The 21,849-nt window shown below is 36.0% G+C and overlaps 1 protein-coding gene across 3 annotated transcripts in view; it reads right to left on the bottom strand.

Annotated features, from left to right (window-relative positions):
* SIPA1L2 (signal induced proliferation associated 1 like 2) overlaps nt 1–21,849 on the bottom strand; it is a 126,120-nt gene that overhangs the window by 62,142 nt on the left and 42,129 nt on the right. For all 3 annotated transcript variants that reach the window (XM_063390488.1, XM_063390489.1, XM_063390490.1), the window contains exons 3-5: nt 8,907–10,613; nt 3,055–3,188; nt 1,486–1,674 (exon numbers count right to left, since the gene is read on the bottom strand). In XM_063390488.1, the coding sequence (XP_063246558.1) occupies nt 1,486–1,674; nt 3,055–3,188; nt 8,907–10,371 (1,788 nt within the window). In that variant the 5' untranslated portion in view covers nt 10,372–10,613. The remainder of the gene's footprint in view (nt 1–1,485; nt 1,675–3,054; nt 3,189–8,906; nt 10,614–21,849) is intronic.

The raw sequence follows: 21,849 nt of genomic DNA, 5'->3' as shown, positions 1-21,849 counted from the left end.
CAAGTAATTACTCTGCAATAAGTGGTACATAAGATATATTATTATAACATTTTGTCAGGTGACAGCTCATTTAACAATAGGACTGAATTTCAGAACTGATCACACAAAATAAAAGGAAGTGCTATATACTGCTTTTTCTCAAAATAAGGAGAAGATTAAAGAATCACTTTGGTCAGTTCAATGGACAATCTCCATTTCCAATTTTTGGGAAATACTGTTAGTGAGTTTGGGAAATATTCAGATCAAATCAAGCACAGTCATAATTAACACTGCCTTGAACATGCTGCCCCTCTGAGAGTGAATATCATTTACTATATTAACCTAAACTCACTCTGAAGCTCAAACAGCAGAGAACAAGAGCCCATCAGGAACTCTTGGATTCAGAATTTTCAGTGCCTCTGATTTCCCTGTATTGTTTTACCAAAAAACTGACAAACGCAGAAGAAAATAACAACATTCAGCAAAATTAACACCATCCTCAAACACCAATGTCAACAAAAGTACTAAAACTAACATATAAAAGATAGCTGAACTATCTGTCCAAAAAAGCCAATTCTATTCCTCTACATGGGCTTTGTTTCGAGCAATTGTGGCACAAGGAAAGACAAAGGAATTCTGGTAGACGTCACTGATGTTAGACAGAATCACTACATTCAAAACTGAATTAGCAACAAAAAATTAACCACAGCACCATCGTAATCAACTGGTTCAACCATGGAATTGTACTTCAACAGACAGATACTGACTTTCACCTAGAAAGTAAAATATTCACTTTAAATGAACATTTTTTAAAAACCATCACAAGCATGTCCTTCACAAAATATTTAGAAACCATAAATTTAACTACTAGCTTTGAATGAAGCAGATTAATTTTTATTGAACCTAATAAACCTCACAATTTTTGCTCGAAATTTAAGCCATTCGAATATTTTATTGCCATGTAGTTAATTCATTAGTCTCAATCACAATTTCAGTTCTATGAATACAGAGGTATTCTATTCTAGTAAGAATACAGCAAGCATATCATAAAATGGTACTGTAAAAAATAATCTTAAATTTTAGATGCAGAGACTTAAGACACAACATGCTTTTGCCTCCTTACCCACAGACAATACCAATAAAGTGCTAGATGTATTTTCATTTGCATTCAACAGTTGTTCACATTAAAGTGCAAATACAAGTTGTGAAAATCCCTTCTTACTGATGTTAAAACTTAATAATCTTTCTCTCACTCCGCCACTGAAAGACAATCTCCATAGACCAATATTTATTTCCTTCAGCTGAAATGTATTTTAAGAAGAATTTGCTTAGAAAAGCAAACTTCATTTTGTCAGTGAAAACAGACAAGTCTCTCTAAAACCAAAAAATGGAATGGTTTGCATTATAGATCCATGTTAATTAGCAGTGTCTGTAAAACATGTCATTATCTTCTTCTTCTATGTATCTAAGGAATAGTCTTTAAAAAGAAGGTCCTGTGCTACATACCCCTTGCTCATCCAGTTTAAGCAGCTGGTCGGGTACTTTGGGTGAGTTGGAAGCCTGTCTGAGGCACTGGATGCTCAGCTCTGGGATTACATACTCCAGCACCTCTTTGAGAGGCAGACCTCTTGCCGTGCCATGACGAGCAGTGGATGGTATAGCATCTTCCAAAATTGCTCCTCTAAGTGTAGTAAGCTGTAGTAAAGGTAAAACACACAAAACATTTTTAGCTCTAATAATCCAAACCCTAGAGATAAAAACTTCAGGTTTTAGCAAAATCATGGAAAAAAGAAATGGAAAGAAAAAATAATGATTTTAATTAATTTTTTTAACCAGTAAAAAAAAATTAAATAACTTTTAAAGAGCAGACAAGCTTTCACTTTCTAACTGACACATACATTTTTTGCTTAAAGAAATTCATGAAGCACGTTAACAATTTATTACAATTACTAAGAATATTCCTTTTCTGGGGGAGGGGAAAGTATTAAAGACACCAGTAAACTGAAAATGGTTAATTTTGCCATACTACCCTAGCAAACACCGTAGTCAAATGTGAGGCTGGACATGTGAGATAGCCAGTTGCAAATTTATTTAACCCATTCATCTATTATTTAATCCATGCTGCTTTATCTTCATTGGCTTTGACAAAAAGAGTAATTTCTTAGAACTGGGTCACCTGGATCACCTCTCATGCATACATGGACACCCCTTTATTGCCTACAAGAAAAACCTAGACTGAAAAAACCAAAAATTGTATCTATATCTGTTTTTACATCTGTTTTCCAAAGCACAAGAGCTCAGTGATATCAGGAGGTCTAGCTAATACTTCGCTATATCCTAAGGATTCTGAAAAATTACAGTTGTTTGCTGCAATAATAACAGAGTGTGTTTTCATACAAATCTCAAGTAGTTGCTGCAATAAAGAAATTATTTAGCACGAGATATTAAATTGCTTGAAATAGAAGTTATGAGACTTCTCACACAATCACCACAAGCAAATTCTTCTTTCAAATAAGACTTTTACTTTATTAATATGTTAATACTCCTTCTGCAAGCATCCATGTAGAAGTACATAAAAACATGTCACAAAAAAGCTTCTAAGAAAGTATTTTGAAACAAAATGAAAAAATGCAAGTAAGTAATTATACTAGTTTTTATACTTTAGTATAAAAGTATACTAGTTTTATACTTTTTTTATACTAGTTTTATACTTTTACTTTTACCCCTACATTTCTTCATCTTTCATTTCTATCATTAGAAACATAACATCAAGCAGCCTGATCCACACTTATCTTCAACTGTGTTAACATCTGTTCCCTTACTTGCACCTTGCTGTTCTCTTCAGCCAACTTACCTCCTTGTGGGTGGTCACTCAAAAAGACAAAAATTTTATGCGGTACAGAAAAGGAAAACTTTGTTCAGGAGCAACTACATTTACTAATGGTACAGGAAACATCCTGTCCCATGAAGAGATTTACTTTCAAAGCCAACAATTTACCCTCCGGACAAACAACTAGTATCTTAAGCTATAAGTCAACTTTTCCAGAGCTTTGCAGAATTAAGAATGAACATTACCTCACTTGTCCTGAAAACGATACGATAGTTGAACTGAGATCCTTCCTTCTCCTTAGCATCTTCAACCTTTTCCCTCCGGATGCTGACTGCTACAGGTCCAAGATTTTCATCTATTCCAAAGTAGTTCTGATGCTCTTTTGCACAGGAATGAATGAAGAGATAAGAGTAAAGTATGAATCTCCCAGAAAATTTTCATCAAATCTCAAAAAAAATTTTCTGCAGCAAGAAAAAAAGATTATTTTGAATTGAACTATGAAGTCTGTGAATACACTAGCTGGTGATCTTCTGAACTGTGCAATAAGTACATAAATCACAAATCCTAATTTTGATGAGCAAAATGGTCACTCATATCACATAAATTACTGCAACTGCTGCTACTATGAATTCTTTTTTTTTTTTTTTTTTACTTTTTAATACCAAATTCATTTTTTTGCTTCATCCTATAGGCAACCACTTTGGAGAAACTGTATCTACATATAATCTTGAATAAAAGCTAAGAGTCTTCAAACAAATTCTTATTTACAACTTTACATTCAAAGCAGCAATTCAGTCTCAACAAGGGAAAACTCTGTCTAGTAACTCTTCAGTGTCTGATGAATAGTTAAATTCATCAAACACTTGAAGCAACCGGTCTAGTCTGGGAGAGTAAAGCACTACCAGCTGAAGAGAAAGAAAGGAGACCGGACACACTCAAATACATGTGACCAAACACGACCTGTGTTGAGACTTCTCCTTACCACCTTTGAAAGGTCACAGTGAGTAGTTACAGTCACCTTTAAAAAACAGGCAAGAGGGTCTGGGAAGCCATAGAACGGCCACCAAAAATCTTAGTTCCCAAGGAGATTAAGGAACAAACTCTCATGGAAGACATTTCCAGGCACACGAAGGACAAAAAGATACTTGGAAACAGCCTGCATAGATTTAAAAAACGCAAATCATGCGTGACCAATCCAGTTGTTTTCTGCAGTGATGTGACTGGCTTTAGGGATGAGGAAAGAGCAATGAATGTCACCCACTTTTACTTTAGCTATGCTTTCACACAGTCTCCCATAGTCTATCTGCGTAGCTAAACTGAAAAGACGTGGTTTGGACATGTAAATTACGAGGTGGATGGAAACCAGCTGGACAGCTGACCTTGAAGGACTGTGATCAGTAATACAAATTACAATTAGTGGCCAGTTACTAAAATGTTTATCAGAATTTGATAGTGGCGGTGTTATTGTTTAATATGGTTTTACACATTATCTAAATGATGGAATGGAGTGCATCCTCAGCAAGTTGCTGTCCATGACCAGGCTCTAAAAGAATAGTTCATGTATTGGAGGTTAGGACTGCAGATGAGTGCTCAGATGAAGGTGAATAACTGGCAGGCTTTTAACAAATCAGAAATTGTACACAGGGCAGAAAGGGAAATGCATAATCCTAGCAGTTTTAACAAAAGCAGGAAGGGCAAAGCCACACAAGTAGAGTCCTACAGCTGTTTCACCTCCCACTCTCCTCTTCCCCTGGAGGCAGCTACTGCTGAGCTGAGCTGCATGTGAAGCAACTACTAAACCACTTGAAGTTTTCAACCTGACACTTTAAAAGGAACTCTCATTTTGACAATCCAAGAAAATGGGCTGAAAAGGCCTGATGAAGACAAACACAGACCTGCACATAGAACAGAACGAGCTCATGTAACAGGCTGGGAACCCACTGCCTCAGGAGCCTCTCTGTGGAAAAGGACTGGGGACCCTGTGAGCACAGGCTGCCCAGCAGCCAGCAGAGCCTCCCAGCAGAGATGGAGGGCAACCACACTCTGGGAAAGAGCATTGCAGCAGCTCAGGAGAACACCATGCCTTTCTGTTTGGCACTTTTGAGGACACATAAGAAGCAGTGTCTAGTTTTGGATGGAGTGGGACAAAGCCAGCAGACAACTATGAAGACCATTAGAGGGCTGGAGAATGTAATAGACGAGGAAAGGCTAAAAGAAATGGGCTTGTGCTGCTGGAGAAGAGCAATGGGGGGAATCCAACAAAAACAGGTTTCCAAGACAGATTGTGAAATCTCCATCCTTAGATACTAAAGGGACAGCTAAAGGAAAACAGGTTTTGAGCAACCTATTCAGAACCTATATTTAAAGGGAACTTTAAAGAGGGAATTAGACTGGATAGCCCACAGAAATTCCAATCCAATTTATGCTATAATCCCATATGTTTAAATAACAATTAATTAATGAATTTCTCCTCAGAGTGTGTGGATTAAAAAAAATGTAGCAAGCTTTTTTGAGCTAGTTCGATACTTTTTTAAAAGTAATGTATTTATAGAAATGTGTAAAGAAGTTTTTTGCAAAATGTCTTTCATTATGAAGTTATCCATACTCTAAGAATTAATACAAAAGAATGAAGTCATCTCTACATAAAAGACAGTCTTGTTTCTCAAATTGAGTTTAAATCAGGTTTCCAGTAGTCTTTCAAAAATCTGTCTATGAAGTATGTAGGTGGTTCCAATCCATCTCCCAGTGGAAGGAAAACAATCATCAGCACATTACAAATTTTTTTGGAAGGAGCTCCTTCCAAATCAAAGAGGCACAGGCATTAAATTATCTGCTCATGCTCTCCAACTACATTCCTTTCCCAGTCTGAGAATTCTACCTGCATGGAAAAATAATGTACCTTATGGATTTCCCAGTGTTAAATTAAAACCTTTGAGTCTAAATGGTAATTTTATCAAATGGAATAGTACTTCACAGAGAAGACAGAGGGAGGGAGAAAAGAAAAGTTCAGAGGTCCAACACTTCCAATAAACCAGTTTCAGAACAGAAAAGTAATGAAGCTGAAGTAAGTTGAGTAACACTGCTACTGATGTTCTGGGATTTGGGGAAATTATTTTTAATTCAAGGCATCTTCTTTTTTTTTAATTTCAAAAACTACAAACTCATTAAGCTCATTTAAATGTGTTTATGTTGGTTTAAAAGAACCAGCTGGGGAGAAGTGCTATTTTCCAGCTGAAATCTAGAGAGATGCTAAAATATTTGTATTTTTTTTACTTTTTCATTTTGAGAAATAGTTGTCAATTTTTCTTCTAACACAGAAGTCTTAATTGTAAAAAACTGAGTTAATACCAATAGCTTGCTAAGCCTGTACATTTCTTTTAGGACATTTTTTCAATCCCATATCAGCAGATAGAGACAGTAACAGTAAATGGTTATAAGCATCCCGCAAATAAAAAGCAATAAAAAGCAATAATAAACAAGTCTAGAAGAATTCTGAGGATAGTTGCACAAGGGGAAATGGACAAATCAATGATAATCAAAACAATGAGATAAAATAATATATTCTAGCTTTTACAATTCTCAACTGAAAACTGACAAGACATATTCAATAAACATATTTTATATCAGTTGCATTGGATTTGATTTTAACAATAGTTACAAAGCTTATAAATATGCAGCATAAAACTACAACTCATTTCAGAAAACACTGAATCCCAAATCTCATATTTCTTGAAAGGGAATGGAATAATTAGTGCTACACATGCCAGGGTGTTTCTTCCATGCATCTTAAAACAGAAATAAAACTGGTATGCTGACAAGTGCCAATTATAAAACTGTGAACAAAATCAAATGTTCAGAAAGCTATTTCTTTTTCATATATATTTTCTTAAAGGCGACAGAAATCAGTGATAGTATGTACAAGTAACTATTGTTTGCTAAATTTTTATTTCATCCTTCCACAATGATTTTGGTAAAATGAAATTGCACAACTAAATCTAAAAATCAGCTAGGAGAGCTCACTGTCATGGAAGAGCACCATGTAGAGCCAGTATGAACATAAATGTCAATTTTGCTTTTCAGTATGGAAGTTCAGGCCAGCAGCAAGACAGCTTGGTGCCCAATGCAAAATGTCTGGATTATTTCCTCTATCCACAGTAAGTTTTGCTTAGGTGAGAAATGTATTCAGTTGGAATTAATGTGGTGATTTCTTACATGCTTGATCCCTTAAGATAGTAGATATTAAAAATTAAGATTTCCGTTTCATCAGCTTGTTTGCCCTGACTTGCTGCATCATAAAAGCCATTCAATACAGATTTCTCTCATGTAGCTTCTGTTACAGCTCTATGAAAAGATAATGCACAACAGACCATGGCTTACATATCATTGTAAAGGTGAGAAGATAATACTTTATTACTAGCTATTAAACGAATCACACCATATTTACTTTTGAAGAACTCTACATAGAGAACAATCAATAACAATTCAACTTTCCTAGTGTTATACTAAGTGGGATAAAACTCTGAGAAACTCTGATACTATTTCAGAACAGAAGTTAATAAAAACTGATTACATTCACAACAATTTTCCAGAAAGGTCATTAGGTTTGTTTATAAAACAGTATTTAAAGGGGCTTTGAGTATGGATCTGCATTTTCTTTTTATAATTTCTCTGACAAGATTTTTCTTCACACAAGTGTTCTGCACTTCAGCACTTGTAATTCATCCAAGATAAAAGCACTTCACAAACAAGTCCTCTTTCATCTGTCTTAATCCTTGTCTCTCTCTTCTCCCTGCCCATCCTGCCACCACCTTTGTCTACTGACAGTCTTCCTTTCATTTTTGTGAATGCCTATCTTTTTTTCTCTCTGCCCCTGAAAATAAGTGTCACCCTTTTGTTAAAAGTTTCCCTTCATTCTCCTGTACTCTGACTCCCTCAACACTTTCTATATAATTTACAACCTGTCTAGCTTGAAGTCATTTTGAACCTGTGAATTTACTGTCCATCTCAGCTGTGGGTCATTTTCTTCCTCTTCAATCACAGATCCAGATTCTTCTCTTCCTTGCCTTTGAAATAATTTTTTACAGCTAATATGTTCTTAGTGTCTATTGTATTGGGACCAGCACTGTACTGGATGCTCTTTTAAAGGGTTACAGGAGGAAGGAGTAACCAGTACCATGCTTATTTCCTGATGTTCAAATATAGTTAAAAGACAGAGGAAGTATGAATTCAAGAAGAACAAGAAGAAACTGCAACTTTTTTTTAAAAACAGAAGCAGACTTTTTCTTTTTTTTTAATAAAAGCATGAAGATCTAGCTGTAATTCATAAAACAGATAGGACAGAGATAGGTATTTGGGGGTTCTCCCACAAAACCAGGGATTTCATCCACATTGCACAAACCAGTACTGAATGCAGATTATCAAAGTTGATCACAAAGTAGAAACAGTTTATCTGAATAATGCTTAAAGCCAAGAAAATCACTCTGCTGACAAGAGTATCCTAGCATGTTAGCAGACTGAACACATCCTGAAAGAAAGGAGTGTAAAGGAGTGTATGCTAGAGAAAAGCATAAGATATCCTTTAAGCTGAAAAACTAAATAACATCAGAAGCTCTCAATTTAAGGAATATTTCCATGTGCATACAATATGAAAGGCCTCAAGACACCCTTGAAGACAGCTGAATTTAGAAGAGAGTCAGAAGCCTCAATAATAAAACTTTCTCTTTTGGAGTTAACTTTTAGGAAATAATTATTTCCACTCAGAGTATCAGTATTTCCATTGCGCTTACTGGATATAAATGACACTTTTTCCTCCTGCTGATCAAGAAAGTTTGGGTTGGAGAAGTTAGCTCACATGCTATTTTAGATGACCTTTCATGAAATCACTTAATGAACTCACACAGGTATTGCATAACCATACAGAACCCACTGCTTTGCCCTGAGAGAGCAAAAATAACAGGCTTAATTTCAAGAGTTTCAGAACTCTCTGGAATACCTAGGTCTCTCTATAGAGACAAAAGAAAACAAAAAATAATCTTTACTAAACAACTTAAATCTAATGCACAGATATGTCAGAACAGTTGCATGAGGAAAAATTTACCTTTTCCATAGAAGAACTTGCGGTAATAATAGGCTCCAAGATCAATGTGCTCTATGATGTAACGCTTCACTTTCTCTCTGTGAATGGACTGGTTTTCTCTTGGTACTTCCAGTACTGAAACACCAGCATTTGTGCAATGTGAACTCAGAGAGGACTCAAAAGAACAACTTTCACCTGAAGAAAAAGATGCTGAATTTGCCCTAGAAAGTGCAATCCGTCTATCTCCTTCCCCACCGGTTTCATTCCTGAAGTAAGGGCAACTCAATACTAAATCATTGCTTTTCCCATCGCCCTCATCAGCATCTAAATTCTCTTTTGAATTGAGGTCCTCTTTGCTTCCCAAAGGAGATTCACAGTTTCCACTCTGGCCTGCTGGCATCTGAGTTTGTGATGCAGCCGAAGCCCCAGTGGTGATATTTTTTCTTTTTCCTACATTTACTCTGGTAGCCATTGCTTCATTTATGTTAAACAAAACACTCTGAACATCATAATGTGCAAAACATTTCTGACAGTTCCAGGAACGAACATTTCTGTCAAGTCTATCATCCAGGTCTGACGAAAACTTAAAAGTTTCGTGCTCACTTTTAACTGTTCGCAATTTTCTGAACAGAGATGTTTCTACTGCTTCTGATTTAAGTCTCCTCTTGAAAGATTTCTCCCTGTCTCGACCAATAAGTAGGGCACTATCCATATAATCCAATCCAGAAATCCTGACAAATTCTCCCCTGGAAATCTGTGCAGCAGCATGTAGACTCGGAGAAACAGTAGGATCACAGTGGAAAAACTCAGAAAATCCAAAAGGAGCAAGGGTTTTATGTTCAAAATTTTCCACTCTGTATCCTCTCAGCATTGCAAAAAAATTTTCTCCAGACAAGCCTTGTCTATCAATTGAAGAAGTACTGCCATATTCTCTGTGAAGAGCTGCTCCAGTATTTGGGTTAACAGCATTTTGGTCTAACACATCTTCAGCATCAATATCACTTATTGTCACATCACTGTTGCTTCTTTGCCTTATGGGATGAAGGCCCCTTTGAGGCGAATGAACAAAAAGATCTCCAATTGAATATTTTCCCTCTGTAAATTCCAGTTCTAGCTCTTCTTGCTGCTCATCACTTTGGTCATTTTGTCCATTTGGAAGTACTGAGCCAACACCTTCATAACTGGCTGGAGGTCTGTTTTCCCAAGCAGCTTTACTCAGTTCCTTAGAGCAATCCTTTTTAGGAGGCCATTCAGATACCCTTGCTCGAACACCCATTTTAGGCACGGCTGGTGTACCATTTGTTTGATTATTTTCAGCTTTGCTAGAGGCATTTGAAGAAACAGGAGGGCCCATGCTACCGTTCAAGGCTTTAAGTTTTCTAGCGAAATAATCATCGGATTGCATGCTTCTTGAAGACTCCCTGAACTTGGAGGAAGTTCTGCTAACCTTGTGCTTATCTTCTTGCAAAGACCTTTGATCACTCATGTCCAGTCAGTGGGAGGGGAACCACTACTATTGCATAAATTTACTGTTACATTTGTTATTACATCCTCTTTTATGGGCCAATAAACTGCAATATAAAAATACTGTTACAGTCTTCCCACAGGTGCAGACAGGGACCTCAGTGTACCATTTTTGTACAGTTTCTGTCAGGAGAGCAATCTCAAAACATTTCCTTCAGTTCAGATGCATCCAGTTCAGTATTAATCCAGACAAATTTCTTAAATCTGTTCATAAGGAGAAAAAAAAAAAGTGTTAAAATGTTTATATTCAATACCAGTAACTTTCCACTGTTGCTTGTGCATACATAACACCCCATGAAACAGGATGGACCTAAAGTGACTGGCTTTGTATCATTTTCTATCCTTGGACTCCTTAAAACTCAGCAAATGTAGTAATTCCAGTTTTTCATGTGATTCCACAGGATGCAAGCAGCTTGAAGCTGCATCTCTCATGGGCTCCCCAGTAGATCCACAAGCAGAATAGCCTCAGACAATTCTCTCAGCTTTCCCTGCAATGCTGACAGGAACTTGGATGCCTTCTCTCCATCTAATCACTGGGGTTTGTTTACATAACACCTAAGTCACTTTTTTTCAAGCTTTCTTGAAAATGGTTAATGCACACAGGAGTGCTGGGGCAAGGCTAGCAGAAAATGTAAGTAAAATATATGGAGCAGATAGGACTTCATACAGAGAGAGGTGTTTTGCCCCATTTAAAATAACATTTTAAAGGCAAGCAATTGTGCCACTATGATTAATTCAGTGAATTAATGCATTTTGTCTCCTTCCCCTTCTCTCTTCCCAAAGGGAGATTTACTCACATTCCTTTCTTTGGAGTGCAAACTAGTATTTAGCTGTGTAAAACAGTTACAGTTGTTTCTGTTATATTATATTCCTCTGGTTGGAAACCCAGACTGTTAACTCAGTTATTGTGATAAAGAACATATCTGTTTTCTTCTGTAAATAAGGAAAGTTAGTAGCTCTATTGATAAGCCTCAATTTGATTACAAAATAGGAACTGTTAGGATATAAAAATACTCTTCAATAGTCTTAAGAATGATGAGGACCCATGCTGTGAAGATTCATTTGCAGGCAGAGGCCATCCATTAATCCACTGCATAAAAGCAGATCAAAACAAGACACAAGACAGAATGCTGTGTACTTCTTCATATTTAATCCCTGAACAAAAATGCCAACACAACGATCTTTTGCGATGCTGCAAGAAAGGACAACATGCATTTACCAGAGACTAAAAAGAAGTCGGTTAAATTAGTCTGGAATATGAATTCTCCCTTGAAGAGATGAGGTAGTAAGAGGAGTTCAGAAGATGAGTGGGTTTTTTCCTATATTTAATGTGATAAAAATTCCTTACAGGACAGGGAGGAAGGATGAGATGAGGGCCAAGGCAATAATATAAATTATAATGTGACACCTTATTTTTTCCTGCTTGTCAGAAATCAACAGAAATTGTGTTTGATATAGCAAACTTCAGAAGATTTCTGCAGGAATGAGGTAACAAACACAAGTTAGACTTCAGCACTCTCAGAATGACTATGGTTTCTATGTGACCAGTAGTGGAAATTGCTAACAATTTCAATAACAATGTATCTCTGCAGCTTACTTTCACTCCACACAAATTCCTGGATGGCCAAACAAGACAATTCAATGGGCTCCTTACAGAAGTCCAAAAAGATTATTTAAATCATTTAAACTGACATATTCAGAGAAATAGCACTTGAAAAGTATCAAGTAGGATTTTGAAATACTGATTTAAGAAAACATTACGCAAAAAGAAAAATATTGGTCAAAGAATCATAGAATGGTTTGGTTGCAAGGGAAGTTAAAGATCACCTTGTTCCAACTCCCCCAGCATGGGTAGGGCACCTCCCACTAGATCAGGTTGCTCAGAGCCACATCCAGCCTGGCCTTCAATACTTCCAGGGATGGGGGAGCCACAGCTTCCCTGGACAACCTGTTCCAGTGCCTCACCACCCTCATAATGAAGAATTTCTTCTTAATATCTAATCTCTTTCAGTGTAAAACAGCTAATCCTCATCCAGTCACTACATGCCCTGTAGGAAGTCCCTTTCCAGCTCTCTTGTAGGCTGCTTTTAGGTACTGGAAGGCCAGAACTAGCTTTCCCTTTTGGCCCTAGAGAGCCATCTCTTCTCTAGGCTGAACAACCCCAACTCTTTCAGCCTTTCCTCACAGGAGATGTACCACTCCCCTGATCATCCCCATGGTCTCCTCTGGACTCACTCCAACATGTTGATGTCCTTCCTGTGCTGGTGGCCCCAGAGCTGGATGCAGTGTTCCAGGTGGGGTCTCACCAGAGCAGAGCAGAGGGACAGAATCCCCTCCCTGCCCTGCTGCCCACGCTGCTCTGGATGCAGCCCAGGACACGTTTGGCTTTCTGAGCTGCAATCACACATTGCTGGATCATGTCCAGCTCTTCCTCCACCAGTAACCCAAAGACTTCTTCACAGGACTGCTCTTAGGTATGTCAACATGCTCAATGTTTTTGGAGCACAAGTAATACTGCAAAGTTGAAATAGAAGAAAGTTCTTTGTGAATTAACATGAACAGCTGACAGCTTTTTAATCATCTTTTAGACTGTTCTTTATAGAATCATAGCAGTGGAAAAAATCTTTGCTAAATAAATAAAATAAATAACGGAAAACTAAACCATTCCAGAATAATCTTTTCTGTTTCTGCCAGAATATAGAAGAGTGAGAACACAGTAAGTTTAATTTCACATACTGGGAAAGATATTTAACTTCTTATTAAAGGTTAATTCAATTTTCTTTGAAATTATGGTGAATTACATCTTCTAGCCTTCTTGCCCTTCTCTAAATAAAGACCATTCATAGAAGTCATTAGTTTATGCATTTTTAAATAAAAATTAATCTCTTAAAAATAGGGAAAAAATGAAGAAAAGTCTATCTTGCAAAAGTTCCCTTCTTTTCTTCTCTTGTGTTAGCCCTTTCTTTATCATCAGCATTTGTATAAAAGCACATTGTGAATTGGACCAGGAGCATAATGAGGTTTAAAATGAAACTGGAGAGGAGGTGATGTGAGGCAGAAGGAAAGAGCAGTAGATGGACACTACCACCCCACTTACTTTCAACCCAAAACCACAATGTGATTTACTGTGATTTACATCTGTATTTGTGGATGGCAGCACAGGCGGAAGACCGCAGGAAAGCAAGACTCTTTTTTCGTCTGTGGTAGTGGTAGCTTAAATACTTGATGAAGTTTGGCCTGAGTACTTTAACAGAGGTACATTGCAAAAGACAGTACTTTAATAGAGAAATTATTTTCTTTACAATGCAACACTGGTGTGATGGAAGACTAAAGAAATGCCTGTTTGGAAATGCAGATTGATATTTTATTGGAAACAGTAATGTTTGAAAAAGCGATGCAATATATTCAAGATATAGTGTTAATTTTTTTCCCTAATCTGAAATTGGCCTAATTGAAAAAAATGTTTCTAACATGACTAACCCTTTCTGTAAATTCCTGTAACTCAGTCCAACAGCATGTTCTGGCTGACAGCTGACTTATGGTGATGGATAGCACTATGGTCTCATGTTATCTGTTGTTAAGGATTTCTCTCTTCACAGTGAGAATTTAGCAACTCACACATTGCACTGGTGTTGACACTATTTATTGTGAACTGATTATTTTGTTGTTGTTGCTTAATTTTAATAAAGTATTACTTCCACAAAGAATGATGTCAATATGATCATGAGTACTCTTCTGTCCAGACCTGTACAGCTCTTGTGGTCAAGTTCTTCATTTTCCTCTCTTTTCATCTCACCCTAGCACTGAAGAATGGAATCAGTGACAGATAAGGTCAAAAAAGAAAAGCTGGATGCCTACCCTGCTCTTGTGCTCCTGCCAACCCTTCCCACTAAGACTGCTGGATGTTATGCAAATAACTTAAGTTCCTTCCATACAGCTACAAAGACTTCCTTCTGAGCTCAATACAGCAGCTGGTTTGTTAGCTACAGTTACAGTTCTTTAACATGGAATGATTCCAAGTTTCCTGGGGACCTGGATACGTGCCCACAAATGTTCCTGTGCCAGTAGCGGAGCAATGAATAAGAACTGTGCTATTGGACTATCCTGTCAAAAGGAGGTTGTTTGGTAACGCTGCCTCATGTCAGTCTTGATAGATGGAAATGAATTATTTAAGAAGTCTTTCTGTGATCATTTTGTTGATCAAGACTTTGGAAATCTGCCCCTATTATTATGTAATGCTATCATCCTAAGAAAGAATGCATAATTTGGATGAAAGCATTAATCTCTACTATTTATCAAGATGACAATTCTATACACCATGGCTCTCAAGCTCTACTAATCTTAAAAAAAATGGGAAGTGCAATTTGATAAAACAGGAGTACAGGCAGTAATAATATGCCAAAAGCTAAAGATCCAACATTTAATTTGCATTCAATTGGTTCTACACAGCATTTTCTGTGTTTCCCCCAGTTAAATTTCCAGTCTTCAAAGAAACACATAGCAGGGTAGCAGTGTTATGTACTAAAATAATTAATTTGGCCAGTACAGCAGAGCAGCAGCTACACAGTGGCCACTTCATGGGAACCTAAAGTTTGCAAGAAAATTCTGCACATGCTTTCAAGTGCAATGAGAAAGAGTGCAAGGGACGAATGAACATGGTTTTTAAGCTGCCTGTATTTTTACAAGTTCTAAAAGTGATAACTCACTGAACAAATCTGTCACAAGATATGTCAAGGAGATCTGTCAGAAAACTAAAATCGCCACTTAAAAAATAAGTAATTTTTTGATAAACAACAAAATACTAGGAAAAAGTTTTTTAATTCCAATTCAAACTTTGTTGTTTTTTTTTAAGACTACAATAGCAAGCCTTCTTAGATTCACATATTTTAATATATCTGTTAACAGCATCTATTTCTTAATGATTTCTTAATAGCCTTAATGGTTCCTAAAAGAACTACTCAATTTTCAGAAGCAAAATGACAGCTATGTCTGGTTTTCAAGCAATGCTATTTGTGTGCTCAAGTCAGAGAATTCTGATCACACTAAACTCTGATATCGTATCACATGGCAGTTGATTATGATGTCACACAAGAGAATTATTACTGGAGATAGTAGTATAAAAAAGAAAAATTAGTTCTTTATGTTCTTGCTTTTTTTCATGCAAATGTCTTTAGAAAACGATGATATTTAAGCATAATTGTCTTTAAATAGAATATTGCTTTCAAAGTTTTCCATAGGGCTCAGTGAATATTAAAGAATAACACTAAACTATAATTGAGCCACTTATTCAGATTGCAGCTGTGGAGAATAGATGGGAAATAATACAATGAACAAATTATGAGCAGAGCTCATAAAAAATGGTTCAAATTATTGTACATCAAATTTACAACTAAAGCTATAACTACTACAGTATAAATGGTTACTTCAGATAAGCATATATTTCAGATACTTGATAAATATGCAGACATTGAGAAGAGGCAGAAGAAAGATGGGAAGAACCTCATTTGACAAATGGAAATACAGATGAGCTGCTCTGTATGAATATTTGTTGCATACTTCCTTAGCTATGCTGTATTTTTTTTATATTTATAGTCTCTGTGAGAGAAATTTCAGAGAAGAAACTGTAAAAAAATCTTTGTTGAAATAACATAGTTATAGAAATGTATCCACAAACAATCAAGTGGAGTGAAAGGAAGGGAGGGAGGGAAGGAGCTATAGCTAGGAGTGACAACAGCCTACATGATTCTCATGTTGGTATAAGACCATCACTTCCATTACCAAAACAGTGGAATTGCACTAGTTTTGGACTGGTACAAGATTTTGGGTAAAAAAGAAATAAAATTTTTTAAAAATACCCTGTTCTTCAAACGTAGTTCCCTTCTCCAACAAAAAAAATGGCAGATGAACGTAAATATTGAGAAAGAGATGCAACAGAACTCTAAATTCCACATCTGTTTGGTGCTGTTCAATGAAAGATGTTTTACTTTTAAGGGAGAGACCTCTCTAACCATAACTGTTTTCCTTCACCAACAGGCTGAGAAAAATCTCATGACTATCTACAGAAATAATTGTGTAACATTTAACACCAAACAGACCCTTTAAAATGTTGGACTTGTTTATCCTATGGTCAAGATCCCCCACCTGCCACCTTGGCATTTCCATAGAAAATATTTTAATAAATCTCACCTTCCAACTGCTAAATACAAAACTCTATACTATGCATCAGTTTTCTTGGTTTTAAATACACTGCATGCATTTAGTGAAAAAAAAAACCATAAAAAAAACCCAAAAAAAAAGGCCATTACAAAAGAAACACTTTCTTTGGTGTAACCCATTATACCAAAGACTATCTATCACCAAGTTCCAGCAGCTTCCCTTTAGCTTATCTTCTATTACTTTTCCTGAATATGTAGTCCTACACATTTTATCTCAATTCATGTTTGGTTTAGTTAAAAAACACTGTTTAAGTTTTTCATCAAGCAACCTAGGTTATCTCTCAGTGAACATCAGTGTTTTAAACAGAGCTATTACTGACCCTAGCCTTACTGTCATTAATTTTAAACCTTATGTTAGAAATCACCTTCTGCTACTGAATAATATGTTTAGATAAATCTGTGACTGTTTCAGCACTGCATTGTTTTAGAGTATTAATACCGATATTCTATTGTTCCATTAATGCATAAGATTTGACAGAGATGCATTAAGGCTAATTTGATTTCCAGAACCAACTGGATATCCTCCTATTCTTACAGCTCATATGCAGAGCTCAACTACAGAACTGGAACTGAAGCTGTATCTTATTCAGGTTAACCATGTAAAGCAGCAGAGTTTAAACAACAGCAAGTACTACCACTATTTCATTTGAGTTCTTCCAATTCAGCTACTTTTAACTGAAATTATGAAACTTAAAATACAATAAAGCCAACAACATAAAATAATTAATGAAGTAAAAGAGCAACATTTTAGCAGGTAGTCTTAGACCAAAGAATTGTTCCACGAAAGGGTTGAAAAGATATACAAATACCTTTTGTATAATTGACCACCTATTATTCCAGGGGGAGGGGACATGCATCAAACTCCTGATAGATTATATTACTAACTGATTCGTTTTTTTTACAGTCTTTAATAGCTGCCAATAGAAGTTATTACACCTGTCAGTCAAATTCTGGTATCAGTGAAAAAAAAAACCTCACATACTTCAAATTCTCTTTGTTTCCTTTCATTCTTTCCATTCAAGAAACTAGATGTCAAAGGTCTGGAATAACAAATAAGAACCCAATTTATTGTGTATTATATAATCTGATTTCTACAGGTAGACTAAAAAGACATCCAAAGTGTAATTTACATCAAATCATCCAGTCTGACATACTAAGACATTTCTCTGCTTTAAAGAATTTAGAGATACTTATGCCTGTTCCTCCAACATTTCACAGTAATTACAATTTCCTCATAGATTTATCCTTAAAATACTAGTAAGGCAGAATTGATTTCTAGTTTCATCTTTGAAGATGAAGAGTCTTCAGTACATAATGATACAGGTATGTCATAAACAAGATTCATACAAAAAATAGCAGTTAGCAGATAAATACAAATAAATTTTGCATAATACTTTAGATATTCAGTGTAGTTCAAGATCTTAGAAAGAAGGGAATAAAAATCAGTTTGCAGGACATGTACTTTTCCTCAGTCAGTAGAACGGATTCAGTAAGGGAGTTCACATTAAACAAAGCATGAATTATTCTGAAAGGGTAAAGATGACTCATTTTCAGTTGTAATACAGAAACACTGCATTGAAGCAACTTCCACTGAAAAAGGCAACAAAAAATAAAGTGGTCTTCTCAAGCAAGCTGGACAACATCTGAAACCTCAGCAGAAACAGTACTGTCTACAGGCTCTGAAACTGTCAAAAGTCTAATTGTCAAAAGATGGTTGAATTGCCCCTTCCTGCATGAATGTGTCTATTCTCATTTAAATTGCATAATCCACAAGACAGGGACTATTCCTTTGCCCACGGTACGGGATGCCAAACACTGGGATAACGCACTTGGTACACAACAAGTGGACTGAGTCACTGTCAGAGGCAAAGCTTAGAAAGATAAAGACAGGACTCCTGCAGCCTGGTTGAATTATTCAAAGACAAAGGAAAGGACAATCAACTGTATGTGCATCCAAATAACAACACCAAAAGAGAAATACAGCACCTGTAAACAGACTAGGAGCAGAGTATACAGAGAGGAGCATATTCAGATTGTATGCTGAGAAAGGAACATACATGTGCTCCGTTTCAAAACATTTACCTTCAAGTTGTTAATAAACATTTACAAGTGCCACAAATGCTGTCTTTTATGCAGTTCTTATAAAATACTGGCAGAAACAAAAAGCAACTCAGCAATTTAGGAGAGTACTGCTTATTCTAAAACATAGAAAAGAACACATTCTACCTTTTTCCATAATTAGTCACATCAGAAATTATTTCTTCTAATTCTTGCTCAGTGCACAGAATTGAAATTCCAATTGAAAAAGCACTCTGCCCAAGAACAGGCATAGAGAAAACCTGAGGGAAAAACCTACAAGAAGCAATCAACTTAATATTAAGAAATGTCCATTTCATTTAAAAAAGTCACACTGTAAGAAATTTTACAATATATAACAAATTGCTACAGATGGAAAGATGGGATTGAAAAATTAGAAATAGTTGAATAAGATCATTATCTGAATTATCAATCTTCAAAATTTAAAACTTCATGAATAGAGACATTTCTAACTGAAACATATGCTCAGATAAATTTCTGTACTCTATTTTCTCAGATAAATTTAGCGCTGTATTTTCTACAGAAAACAGATGTTTTTGGGATATCTATGTAAGGCTATTCCCACACAGTGCATACAATTGCTTTTGATTATTCTGAAAAAAAATAGGAATACTGAAGTTGGCACCTCTTTAGCTATCTGAAGAAATGGGTTTTAATTAAAAGCTGATAGGAAAGTAGAGATGTGCTAACATTTTGACTGTTATTTCACATTCTGAGGTAGAAACTTGGGAGCAGGTTCAAAAGCTGCACTGAAATTGAATAAGGAGTCTAGTACTGCAAAAGGAGATATTGTATAGAAAGAGAGAACAAGATTGCAAGCTTTGGCTTTTCAGACTCAGTATGCCACAAAAATTCATGAGGCATTTCCACTTTTCATAAGTCTAGTACAGTGAGGCCCAAAATAAAGCTTTTTGATCCACTTGGTGAAAAGATAAAACAATACATCTATTAAACAGCTGAGGCTGCCTATTCCACAAAGGAGGTTTCAAATGCTGACACTACTCAAGAAAGCTTTTGAAATGCACAAAGCCATTTTTAGCCAGAACAAGCAAGTTCTTTTAGATATTTTCATTATAACTGCGTTTCACAGTAAAAATGCTGCTCAGGCAAGAGCACTGCCACGCCCACGTCGGTGATGTCAGACCTAAGCACTCACTTGTATTCCGTGGTATAACCTTACAAACCCAAAAACTGGGCTTACTTACCAAGATCACCAAACTCCTCCAAACAGCAAACCACTTACAACATTAATGCTGCTTCTACCACAAATACTCGCTCCAATGCCTACAACTTTTAAAGGCATCTCATTTTTTGCAGTAGAAAGGAAAAGCCTCCCTAAAGCAAAGACACACTCAGTACGTCAGTCGAGGAATGAAACTGTCAAAGTCGGTGCATGGATTTTAGTCACAGGTACACAACAGCTTGAAAACTCACTGTTTCATTCCAAAAAATCTTCTGCTTTGACACATTACCATCAATAAGACTTCTATTACCCAATGGGAACTGGCATTCCAAAGGGGTTTTAGTGGTATAAAATGAAAGGACTCTAAACGATAAGTGATAAAAGGTTAAACCATCATTCCACTCATGTTCACAAGAAATGTGTATGTTATCCAGAAGGTTTCCATACACTTACTCACAGCAGACCTTGCAGGCTCAAAATAACCAGAATTTTGCATTTAAACCATATGTAAATATATACATATATATACATATACATATACATATACATATATATATATATATATATATATGTAACAGATAGCCTTTCAAATGTTTATCAACTGTATAAAACTTTCGGTACCAGGGAATATATGGATACGACACTAATATTCAGTGGCTACAAAATTGTAATATTTTGTTACATATAATATTTTATCCAATATCCTGTTCTACACAGAAATTTGAGCAAAAACTGCAGTGATTAAAATAAGACTTGAGAAAATTTGCTGAACACACTATTTGGTTATATATGTCCTCGTATTTCACCCCCAATATTAAAAGTGTGCCCATGTTCTTCTTGAGTAGAAGAACTCAAGAAGAATTGAGTTATAATAAGTTATACAGTATATATTGAATTATGTATTATATATTATATAATGATATATAAAATAACTCCTTTATTTTCCTGTAATAGCACTTATGATGATACCCAAGTTAGTCTACCAAAGGACTTTAATCTCTGTTGGAGGCTTTTTATTAGAAAGGGTCACACAAAGCTAACACCACTCTAACATACTGCAACACCTGGGCCAAGAGGGAATCAGAAAGTGGATCAATACATTTTTAGAAGTTCAAGTTAGTTCATTTCTAGAGGAAAAGGAGTGCTTGATTCCACTGCTAAAGCAAAGAGAATTTGAATAACTTCTCCCACTGCAAAAGTTCACAGCAAAGAAAACCACCCCAAATCAGTGCCTATGACAGCTCAAAACATTCTAGTGCTCTAGTTAAGAAGTCTTAACTGTTCACTAAGAAGTACAAAAGCACGTTCTAAGGAAAAAAGAGGAACAAAGCTAATACTTCTTTCTTATGTTTTCAAGAAAGTAAAACAGGAAATAGGTTTTCTGCCATGTCATTTGGCAGTAGAGTGGCTCTGATATCACAGTTCTGAATTATTTTTGGTATTAATGAAGGAAGTGGTTGATTAAAGTAAAATAAGTTTTAAAGGAAAAGGAAACGTGAGCATGATTCATTATTGTTTTTTATGGAAACCGGTTCTGTTTGACCTTGATTCTTTATCAACTGGCAGGAATTGTGAGGTAGTACAAACTGATATTACTGGCCAGTTTTTGGAACCTTAGCTTCAAGCCAACTGAGGATCTGCAGTTTCAGATGTCAGCAAGTAATTTCTCAGGTACTTCTGCATCACTGTAGAGCTATAAAATATCACTTCACATCACTGTGCATCAAGATCTTTTTTTAAAACTTGGATTTTGAGAACAGAGGTTTCACTTTTTTCTATCCTTCCTCTCTGAAACAAAAGAGCAGGAGTCCCATATAGAAAGAAAATACTCTGAAATCCATCGTGGACATAATGCATTTGATTCATACAGTCTTACAAAAGAAAAACAATTTTGTTCTTAATTTTACACTGTAAATTTGGAAAACAGACTTAATAATATTAACAA

This window comes from Prinia subflava, chromosome 2 (assembly GCF_021018805.1).
Source record: "Prinia subflava isolate CZ2003 ecotype Zambia chromosome 2, Cam_Psub_1.2, whole genome shotgun sequence".
NCBI lineage: Eukaryota > Metazoa > Chordata > Aves > Passeriformes > Cisticolidae > Prinia > Prinia subflava.
Note: the sequence above shows the minus strand (reverse complement) of the source record. Positions and strands in the feature narration are given on the sequence as shown.